General features: G+C 46.6%; 1 protein-coding gene across 1 annotated transcript in view; it reads right to left on the reverse strand.

Moving 5' to 3' along the window:
* Positions 1-3,804, reverse strand: part of ABCA4 (ATP binding cassette subfamily A member 4) — a 135,289-nt gene extending 131,485 nt beyond the window's left edge. The window contains exon 1 of the mRNA XM_008074610.2: positions 3,634-3,804. Coding sequence (XP_008072801.1) covers positions 3,634-3,699 — 66 coding nt within the window. The 5' untranslated portion in view covers positions 3,700-3,804. The remainder of the gene's footprint in view (positions 1-3,633) is intronic.
* Between the last annotated feature and the right edge of the window lie 8,085 nt (positions 3,805-11,889).

Raw genomic sequence — 11,889 nt, forward strand, 5'->3', positions numbered from 1 at the left:
CCCCCCTCCCCCCCCTCTCTTTACTATTCACCCTACTTGGGGCAGGCGGAATTTCTGGCAAGGGCAGAGTTGTGCTTGTTGTTCTAAAACTTAGCCAGTTAAGACTTTCTTGCTTCCCCTCTGTTTTCCATTTAAAAGAGGGAAGCCAAGGCTTGAAACAGTCACCGGACTCTCCCTTCTGCAGGGAGAACTCAGACAGGGTTCTTAGCCTGGATCAACATGGCCAGAGCTGGGGACACTTGGAGCTGGCTACCCAGCCTCCCTGCACTGTCGCGTTCCGGTCACCTGATGCTGGGCCTAGGACAAAAGCCACGGCTGTACCAGGTGCCCGGATCTGGAGCCAGGAAATGACAAGCCACTGATGCTCACGAGTGCTCAGGCCTCCTCCTCCTGTCCTGACCCAGGACCAGAGATGACTCCAAGGGTCCCTGCACTGAGCTCCAGGTCGAGACCTGCCCGGTGATGTGTATGCCCTGCCCGGCCTGGTCCAGACACCACGAGGATGGGTATCGCACACTATGCACACTATGGGGAATGCTGGGTGTAGGCGTGAAGCCCGTGGGAGTCTTCTCTCACTCAAACCAGCCCGTGTCTCCTGGGAGCCCCCCCACATCCTTGCCCACCCTGCATGTCTGTCTGTGCCATGTTACCCACATTACACTGCTCAGTCATGACACGTGAGCTCCCATTCCCACCTGCCTCTGATCCATGACAGTTGTGCTTGTGTCTAGCTGACCTTGGCCAAGGGCAAATTCAAGGGCCCTTCTGTCATGCCCAGTGTGAGTTTGCACTTATTGTCCCAGGGCATTAAGTGTTCTCTTTCCCATTCAAAACTACCCCTGTTCGGATGGTAAATGATATGGCCATCCTGTCCTGGATCAAGCTCTGCCCACCACCAGCCTGTGAGATGGAGCTGGATCCCTGGGGGCAGTGGTGTGTAAAGGCCACATCTGCCGGTCCTGGAGTCACATGGCTTGTGTGTGGATCCCAGGTCCAGCCTCACTGTTTACTACCTCATCTCCGAAGCCTCAATTACCCGTCAGTACCATGGAATAACAGAGTTCTCTCTCATGGAATTGTTGGAAAGGTTACATGAGGTGATACACTCCCTAGTAGTACTGCACCAGGCACTTAGTAATACTTGACAAACGTTAGCACAGGAAGGACAGAAGGAGGAAGGGAAGCAGACATCCAAAGACCCTCATCCTGTGCCCTTAGGGGTTGGGGTGGGAGGAGGAGTGGGGAAGTGTGGTGTCTGCTTTTACTCTTGCTCCACTCATAGGGGTAAATACCCAAGGCCGTGGGGGAGTTTTAGGAATTAAAAACTCAGGAACTGAGTTATGGGTTGGATGCATTGCCCTTTTCTTAGAGACACCATTTTCCAGAGTCAGAAGTGTCCAGAAGAACCAAAGCTTAGGAAGGAGCCACAGAACCTTCTCAGAGTTACTGGTGGGCTGTGGAGGATGCTGCCATCTTGCCCAGACATCCTGGAAGCTCCCTGGATGCAGTAGCAGGGGGGAGACAATTAGAGGCACAGCAGACCGAGAGCTCAACTTCCAGGCCATCAGGACGGCCTTCGGCCAATGCAAGCCCAGCCCAGGCCCAGCCCTGGGAGATACCCTGAGCCAAGGTTCCCAGTCTGGCACATCACTGGCAAGGTAGAGTCCCTAAGCCAGGGAATCCCACCAATGTCACAGACAGGAAGTGGATTGCAGAACACATGGGCCAGACTCTGTCTTAGAAAAGTGGGTTATTTTCTGTGGCAGCCATGTGCTTTCCACAAGAATGGAGTAATTGTAGGCCAGCAACTGTGGTTCTCAGGTATATTTTTTGAGGGTCACACAGAACACATTGGGAATAAGTTGAACTGAGAATCATAATCTCCTGTGGAAAAGAGAGAAATGACACACTGGGCTTTCCGTGGCAATCCATAGACCACAAGCAACTTGCAGGCAGGGACTGGGATGTCCCACTGCCACTGTGTACCCAAGAACCTGGCACAGTGCTTGGCAATTGAAGGAACAAATGAATACATAAATAAATGTAGCAACGAATCTTCAAGTTTTATCGGGATTTTCACTCAAGAAGGGAAACTCCTGCAAGAAAGGGGCTGAGTCTCTGGTGACTGTCAGCACCTGGCTCCTGGGACCACACTTAAGCCCAGCCTGGACAGCAGAAGCAGCCGGAGGATGGTGGTGTTCCAGCAAGCACGCTCTGACTCGCTGCACCTCCAGATGCCCCGCGTCCTGTCCCAGCCACACATGGGCTCTCCAGCCATCCATCACAGGGCTGGGTTGTGTCCCTTGCTGCTCTCCGTTGTGCTGGCTACTGAGCTGCTGTCCCCAGGCACCACACCCACTGGCCAGCCAGGGACCCTCCACAAGGGCTGGAGACCAGGCTCAGGAGCCCAGCGGCAGCCTCCCTACCCCCTCGACAGGTCCTCACTTCAGCTCCACAGGTCTCTTGTTCCAACAATTCCTCTTTTCTCCTTGGCTCAGCCCTGGGGTGGCAGCTGTGTTCTGCAGTCGCTACCTACTGACACCTTGCTTCCGCTCTCTCGGTCACCATCTTCGTTCTGAGCCAGCACCTTCCATTTTAAACTCTCTCTGACCAGACCCTAATGTGACATGCATGGGCCTGTCACCATTCCACCAGTTGGCCCCATTTCTTCCCTGACATTCCTTCCAATACCCGGGAACACCCAGGCCCCAACGATGCAAGCATGTAAGTCAAGGTATGGAACCCATGGTCTTTCCTTCTCCCCAAGTTCCCCTGCGACTTGCTGCCCTTGGCTTCCAGTCTCAGCCCAGCCTGCACCTTGCCCCTCCTTCTTCCCCATCCTAGCCCCTGTGCTCCTTTGGCATTTGCACGGCTCTTCAAGCCTGTAGCAAAGTACACTATTTCTTTCTGGTCATGTAGTCACTCCTTGCTCCTTCCCAGAAAGAATGCAGAGGCTAGTTGTTGTTTACATGAACCGCCATGGGGTGCCCCGGTCCCCCATGACTCTAGCCTGCACTTCTCACGGGATATTTGGCCTGTGCGACTTGACATTGCTCTCAGTCTCAAAACATACTTCGGATGTTCCCAGCCAGCCCAGGAGCGGGCCCAGGGGAGAACGTGCCTTCTGCCTTGAGTCCCTAGTCTAACCTGGCCCCCAGTCTGCCCACTGCCAGGGCTCAGGAAACGTCTGTGATGTTGAATCTGGAGTGCAGTCAATTGCAAGATGCGCTGTCATTTTTATGCTCCATTAAGAAAGACCAGAAAAGTGTCCCATTAAACTGTGACTTGATCACGAGCTGCATCTCGATTTCCAAAGCGTGAAAATGTGAAAAACAAGGCACCTCGCAGAATCAAGGAAGTGAGGCGCGGTGGGGCAGAGGTCTGCTCCACGGAGGCCTCGCTTCCCTGCTTGCAGGGCTGAGGGCCCTTCCCATTGCCGGTGAGGATGCCCTAGAGAGTCCAGGGGCGGGGGAGGGACGGGCCGTGGAGTCCTGGGCAGGGCAGGCAAAGACCGTCTGGCTGAGGACAGAGAAGCACGTCTGCCTGTTGCACACACGCCCCGCCCGGCCCACCGCCTCCAGCCTGCTCCTCTCCTCCACACCTCACTTCCGGGCCACACATAGTAGGGGGTACCTTTTGCCTTTTCCGCAGGGTCCAGTTCTTCCACAGCAGAAGCTGTATCTGCCTCACGAAACCCATGCTGGGGACCACACGGGGGCCAGGAGATCAGGCAGAGCCGAGGACCCCGGGCAGCAGGGGACATAGACCGTCTCAGGGCTGCTCCGGCTCAGTCTGCTGTGTCCTTCTTGTGGTGATTAGTGGCTACTTTTCCCCTTCAAGCATAATCCCTTTTAATTACACATAAGCCCTTTGTTGGGGAGAGGAGGCAGACACTGGCCGGGTCATTTTTAGAGAGAGAAAGAGAACCTTGAAGATAAGGGTGACTGGGCATAAAGGATATTGAGATGGGGAACTTCATGAGAGACCCAGACCCTCAGGTGCCCTCCTCCATCAGACAGGTTCAGGGCTCCTGAGGGGGATGCCTCAGGGGATCTCTGGCTTTGCATAAACATAGTCTGGGCATGTACCCCCGGCAATAGCCTGCAGTGAGTGGCATCCAGGTTGATGCCCCTGGATACAGTCAACTCACTTGGCAGCTTTGACATGTCCTTCTCTTTCTCAGCCCTCCATCTTGCTCCATAGTGACTTTAGATCAGCCGTCTTGGGGCATCTCTGAGCTCAGTGGATGGTAAATGATAGCCATCTCTTGTGCTAAAGTTGATTGGCTAGTCATGGCTGCCTGAAGCTGTGTTGAGAAAGGCACTAAAACTCTCCAGGCTCAGCGGACAGAGCCCATGCTTGGTTGGCAATGTCTGGCACAGGCTGGGTGAAAGGAGAGGTGTAGGGCAGGCCTGTGACCTGTCCAGCTTAGCACCAGGTGTTGGCTCTGGTCCCATGGGGAGCCCTAAACAGAAGCCCTCCTCAAGCACCTCCTTAAACCTCAGAAGTTGTTTCTCTTTAAAAGACTCTAGAAGCCGGGCTCGGTGGCTCAGCCTGTAATCCCGCGCATTGGGAGGCTGAGGTGAGTGAATTGCCTGAGCCTGCAGGTTCAAGACCCACCTGGGCAACTTGGCGAGACCACATCTCTACAATAATCAAAAAATTAGCTGAGCGTGGTAGCACGTGCCTGTAGTTCCGGCTACTTGGAAGGCTGAGGCGGAAGGATCGCCGGAGCCCAGCAGGTTGAGGCTGTGGTGGCCGGGAGTGGCCACTGCACTCCAGTCTGGGCGACGGAGTGAGACTCCAACTAAGAAAAAAAAAGACTCTAGAGCCTCGAGACACCAAAAGTGGTGGAGGGGGAGCCACTGGGAGGAAAGGATGCTGCCTGCATCTGCAATCTGGTTGTAAACATGGGATGAACTTAGATCCCCTAAGCCATTTACAGGGAGCCATTAGGGCCTGCATCTGTGCGTATGGGGCTTCTGCTTAGGATGTCAGCAGAGCTCCTTGGAGACGGTGGCATTTAAGACAGGCTTTCATGAATCACACAATGACATTTTACAGCATGCTTGATTTGCAAGCTGCTTCTGCACGCGCTAATTCATTTCATCCCCACTCCAGTTTTGTGAGGCAGACGTTTGCTGGTTTACAGATGAGGAATACGAAGCCTAGTGAGATGAAGTGCTTTGCTCAGGGTCACACATGACAATGCCGGGTTCTTGAGCAAGTAAGTCATTTAGACTGTGTAAAGACAGGGGAACAAGAAGAGTTTACCCTGTCCAGGAAAACCACAAGAAGTGAAGCGTGGCCGCAGTGAAGGCACGGATGGAGGATACTGGAAGAGGAGGCGGGAACGGAGACAGGAGCAAACTGAAAGTGGATGATGGTGACGGTGGATTTAACAGTAATTTACTGAGCATCTGTGAAGTGATCTCAGTGGCCCACAAGTGCAAGGTACCCCCAAACAGCAGCAAGCTCAGTACAGAATCGTTAGGACTTTGCTGCTCGCAAAAAAGAATATGGGTTTTATCATACAGGGGGCAATGAAAGATGTTAGTCCAGTGGCTGCCAAGAGCAGTCAGTTTACCCTGGAAGGACTGTGGGAGTGGCTTAGAGGGAAGCAGAGAACCTGAACGATGGCAGTGACAGCCACAATGGAGAGGTAAGAAGGAGGGAGACACAGTGGGCTGAGTGATTTACTGGAAGAGGGTGGTGAGGCAGAGGGAGAATTCAACTAGAATGATTAGGCTTAGGGCATGGCTGGCTGGAGAGTAAGATGGCGATACTCATCACTGAGATAGGAAGGCCAGAGGAAAGCCAATGGGGAGTAGGAGGAAGTGAAGGAGAAGAGGGTTTGCATTTGATATATTTAAGGTCTCAGTGATGACATCTGAGGGCAGATACTCAACAGACAGTTAGATACCTGGGTTGGATTTAAGAATGAGCTTCTGGGTTGGAGACACAGATTTGTGCATCAATGTATGGGTAGGGTGATTAAACAGAGTACCTGGAAAAGATAAGCTTGGAGAGTATGTGAGTTTGCTGCAAGGAACCTGTAGCTGGTGAAGGAATATGCTCCCTTCCAGATTCCCAAAAGAGGTGCATTCATCAGATATCAGCTATGTAGTCTTCTTCCATAGTTTCTAAATGGTGCACTTTTCGTTGAGTTAGAAAAGAGAAAGTTAAACTCTGAGCACTCTGTTGTATTTAATTGATGATGTACAGGGGTCCCCAATCTCTGGGTTATGGACCACTACCAGTCAGTGGCCTGCTAGGAACCAGGCCACACAGCAGGAGGTAAGCAGCTGATGAGCAGAACTCTGTCTTCTGTCAGATCAAAGGCGGCATTAGATTCTCATTGAAGCACAAACCCTATTGTAAACTGTGCATGCGAGGGATCTAGGTTGTGTGCTCCTTATGAGAATCTAATGCCCGATGATCTGAGGTGGAGCTGAGGTAGTGATGCTAGCACCGAGAAGAGGCTGCAAATACAGATTAACATTAGCAGTGAGGTTTGACTGCACATCCCCACCCCCCATCCATGGAAAAATTGTCTTCCATGAAACCAGTCCCTGATGCCAAAAAGGTTGGGAAGAGCTGCTGTGATGGCATTATTCCCAGCTAACTGGTACTCTCACCTGAACAAATTCATTTGTTGATGCTGACACATACAAAAAACAGAAAATTTACCATTTCAAGTGTACAGTTCAGTGATGTTAATAAATCTATATCATTGGACAGCCATCACCACTACCCACCTCTGGAGGTTTTTCATTTTGCAAAACCGAAACTCTGTACTCATTAAACAACAACTTCTCTTGCCTCCCTCTCCCTAGCCCCTGGCAACCACCATTCTACTTTCTGTCTCAATGAATTCGACTACTCTAGATACCGCATATAAATGGGATCACAAATAAGTGCCCTTTTATATTTGACTTATTTCATCAAGCAAAATCTTTAAGGTTCGTCCATGTTGCAGCATATTGTCTTCATCTGTTTGAGCTGCTATAGCACAATGCCATACACTAGGTAGTTTGTAAACATCAGAAATATATTTCTCACAGTTCTAGAACTGGGAAGTCTAAGATCTTGACACCAGTAGATTCTGTGTCTAGTGAGGGCCTATCCCATAATTCATAGACAGCACCTACTTGCTGTACCTGGTAGAAGGAACAAGGGGTCCTCTTGGGTTACGTTTTAAAAGGGCACCAACCCCATTCATGTGGGCTCCAGACTCATGACCTCATCACCTCACAAAGGCCCCATCTCCTAATACCATTACCTTGGGGATTAGGATTTCAATTCATGAAATTTGGAGGTACACATACTTTTAGACCATATCACATATAGCCTAATTTTTTTCCTTTCAAAGGCAAAATATATTTCATTGTATGTACATACCACATTTTGTTTGTCTATTCATCTAGCCATGGCCATTTGGATTGTTTCCACCTTTTGGCTTTCATGAATAATGCTGCTATGAACATGGGTGTACAAATATTTGAGTCTCTGCTTTCAATTATTTAGGGTATATACTCCAAGGTAGAATCACTGGATCAAATGATAGTTCTTTTTTCTTTTCTTGTTCTAAAGAAGAATTCTAGAAAAATCATAATCCTATGTTTAGTTTTTTGAAGAATTACCATACTGTTTTCTATAGCAGCTGCATCATTTAATATTCCAACCAGCAGTGCAAAAGGGTTCCAATTTCTTCATATCCTGGCCAACACTTGTTATGTTCTATTTTTGTTTTTATAATAGCCATCCAAATGGGTGTGAAATGGTATTTAATTGTGGTTTTGATTCACATTTCCCTAAAGTTTAGTGATGTTGAATACATTTAATTCTTTTTTTACTCTGTTAGTATTATAGCTACATATAGGTATGGTTCCCCATCCCCCCAGGTAACTACAGTTGTTTAAACATTATGTCAAAAACAATAGTTATGTTCTCAGTTTTCTCAAATATTTCTGAGAATATGCTTAGTCAAGAATGGTACTGATAATAACTACACATTTCATTCTCATCATCACCATTGAAACAAGTTGATCAGGGTAAATCTGAAACTGATGCAAATGTAGAGGAAGCGGTAGGTCCAAGACAGGACTCTACATGGATTGAGAATTGTGAAGTTAAGTAATAGTTCTTATCAACCCATATTTACCTCCAGAAGTATAAAGAAGCCAAGACAAACAGTAAGGTTTTAAAGTCCTTGTCATTTCTATTTCTGAGGGTTGAAATGGAGTGTCATATAGGAAGAGACATGCTGCTACTTATACCAGTTATCCTGCCAACAAAACAGTTCAGTACTGGAATTTGGAGCAAAAACTCTGGAAAAATACGTAAGCAAACTGAGTTTGAAATTTCTGTAATGTTGGAGTGGGGAGAAACTTGATAATGAAACTAGAGCCAATAGATCATAACTCAAAATAAACTGAGAAAAAGAGAATGTCTTCCAAGCACATCATTGGACATATATTTCTTAGAAAACAATGATTACAGATGAGGTGGAAGATTTATGAATCTATGTCATCTACATAAAGGCCATTTTGGGACATCATAATGTAATAAAGACAAATATCTTGATTTCTAAATTTGAGCTTATTTCTGCCAAGTTCAAAACTAAATCACAGGGCAGTTAAAACCTGAAACTCCTTCAATCATCATGAATAACACAAGCATTTCCTTAGCTTATGCAAGAATACTTAATGAGATTATAGTACAACAAATAAATAAGCATCAATTGATGGAAGTTAAACATAGGGAAAAAACCCTCCAAGCCTGGTAGAAGCTGCTAGTATGCCGGATTCCTGGCTCAAAAGGCTTGTGCTTCCCTGGGAGTGCCCATAGTGCCAAGGAAGGAGTCTACGGTACCCCACAGTGGCTTGGTCATGTGTGGTCACACAACTTTAGCCTAATCACAGGATTTTGGCCGTGGACTGGAGAGAAGCATGCATTTATCATTACAGTAGTACAGAGCTGATGGGAAGTTAGTGGCCGTGCTGGGTCACTGGGTTCGGTCTGTGCACTGTGGGAACGGGCCTTCGCAGAGAGGGACGCGGAATCTTGCTTGCTTTTGCTGATCCAGCCTGGGACTCTGGCACAGCCTGCACTGAGGAGAAAGGAGTGCCTTTTTCTTTTTTTACAAAGGCATCTTCTGCTCAACAAGCTAGGCAACTGTGAGGCAGCCTCTACCCGGAGAGAACCTCTTCCGACTTGTGTAAAAGCGCCACCAAACTATGTGTAAAAGTGCCACCAAACTAGCAGAGGCCTGAGGCTGTGTCCCCGCCACTAGTAGGAATCTGACCACAGTGAAATAGAATGAGGGGAATGTGCAGAGGGGCTCAGGCAGGAGCGTGGGGCCAGCTGGAGCTGAGTCCCGTCCCAGCTGTCCTTGGACACAGCTGCTCCCCTGCTTCAGGCAGTTTAGCTGTAAGACACGCCAGTCCTTCCAATAAAATCTCCTTCTGCCCAAATTAGTTTGAGTTTGGCCTTCTATCATTTGGAACCCAAAGATTCCTAACTAATGTGACCTCTCTTAACCAAGGAGAGAATATGACTTAGACCAACTCATACGGTGTAAGAAAAATTACTTGTGGCCTGTTGGAATATATCTGAATAAAATTCTCGCGTAGGTCTGTGATTAGCACTAATATAAGTATTAATATAGTCCTAATAGAACTCAATGGAGTTGCCACAAAATCTGAAAAAGGGTTGTCCTGTCATGAGTATCTTTTAAGAAAGCAAGAGAACTCCAAAGTGCTCAATGTGCCAATTCCTGCATCTGCCAGGAAAAGGGTCACGGTGTTTCAAAACTTGCTGAGCAGTGTCAAGGCATAACAAGTAGGCGGGTGTGTGGTGTGTTCAGAACACATCAAACATCATGCATTATTAACTGGGACTGAAGAGCTTTCACCATTTACTAAAACATTAAAAATGTCAACTGATTCTTCAAATACAGTGGTGACCAGGGAACCAAGTAGGATATTTGTTTCCAATTTTGAACCAATCTTTTGTTTAAAATTTATTTATTATCCACTTACCAGAATTCTTTCTAAGGAGCCTCAAAGTGAAACTGTAAACACATTCTCCTTTGTTTTCAGAAGTAGAAGCCACACTTCATAGCTTATCATCAGAAAGAAATGATGAATATTTCAAAACCATTTGGCACAGAGTAGAGGAATTTTTCCAGAAAAATAATCTCTAAAAGTCCCATATTTAAAAATATCACTGGAGGAGAAAAATGTTAAAACCATGAGAATTTGGGTAGATCATTTATTTCTCTTGCCTCCTCAGGACATTATAAAATTAATGTCTGCCACTATGGATTACTAGTTATTTTATTAGATTTTAATTTATACTTTTTTTCCTGAGGATGGTTATACCAAAACAAAAATAATTTCTGAATTATTGAATAAAACATTAACAAAACACATTACAGAATTCTTCATAGACTCAATGCAAATGTAATCCTAGAACTTTGCTTTGACCTAAAATGCCAACAGCTCAATTTTATTATTAATCATCTTGACTGCTCTCTTACTTGACGTGGTCTTATTAGTGAGCCATATGACTTGGAGCTATTGCATGTGGCTTTGATGTGGCTGGTCACTGCAGCAAGAATGGTATGCCCAATTTTCCACTTTGTTTTGTTAGGCACATTTATACAGTAAAAGATTGTCCCCTGGTCACTAATTATTGTGGAGCAGAAATTAATGACCAAACCAATAGAACTTTAGGATTCAGTGGTATTATGGAATCACTGGTCCAGTGGCTGGGAAATAAATGATACTTTTCTAACGGAATTTCTCCCAAAATGTTCTGCCCATCAACCTGGCACTGATTTAGTCTTGCCTATAAGAATTTTGGACTTCGGGTTGTTGCTCGGTTGACAGGTAGATGTTGAATTTTAGCTTACAAAAATAGTATATTTACAAAAAGATACTCACCTGATCATTTCCACAAGCTTCTTTCTTGTTTAATGAGAAGAGATACTTACTGTTTTTATGTCTAAGCAAGCGTTGCCCATCAACTCTGCAAATTTTCCAGAACCGCCCTGGAAGACCATGGAGGGAAGAAATCTGGAGTGAAATCAAGGGAACTCATTTAAAAAGTAAGGAGACGAGCTCATCATGACACCCCTTCTACTGATAAGGTCTGAAAATGTGCCAAATATTCATCAAAGAAGAATGAATGAATGAACTGTCCAGTCTCTCAGTCAAATCTCTTATAGCAATGAGCATTCATAAACCACACCTAAAAATATAAATAATTATCCCACAGACAATACTGACCAAAGGAAGCTCAACACAAAGCACTCACAGTCTACCCTCACGTACAGTTCACACATGGGCAAAACTCATCTCTGATGTTCGAAGTCAGGATGGTAGTTACTCTTAGGGGAAGAATGGAGACTGGAAGGGGCACAAGGGGCATTTCTGAGGGTGCTGGGAACATTCTGTCTTTTGACCTGGGTGCTAGCTACATGGGTGTGTTCTGTTTGTAAAAATTATCAACCCATGAACTTAATGATTTGTGCACCTCTGCGTGTACAGGACTGACAATTAAGTTAGCAAACTTACCACCGTGTGCTATGTTGGCAGCACTGTACAAACAACTCGGTAAGGTTTCATAACCTTGGCATGTTAGTGCCTCACAGCTGTGTTTGTGTCAAAGTGTGGCGGTGTCTTGCTGTGGTGGTGTTTATTATTGCTGCTGCATGTTTTTGTGTGCAATTGCAAGGATGCCAAAGCTTGAATTAGAGCAATGAGCAAACATTAAATTTCCAGCTAAACTTGGCAAGAGTGGGAGTGAAAACAGGGACGTGTTAGTCCAAGTTTATGGGGATAATACCATGAAGAAAATGGCAGTGTGCAAATGGATTAAACA

The sequence above is a fragment of the Carlito syrichta genome, unplaced genomic scaffold (assembly GCF_000164805.1).
Source record: "Carlito syrichta isolate Samal-C Ts95f unplaced genomic scaffold, Tarsius_syrichta-2.0.1 Scaffold316502, whole genome shotgun sequence".
Classification (NCBI taxonomy): domain Eukaryota; kingdom Metazoa; phylum Chordata; class Mammalia; order Primates; family Tarsiidae; genus Carlito; species Carlito syrichta.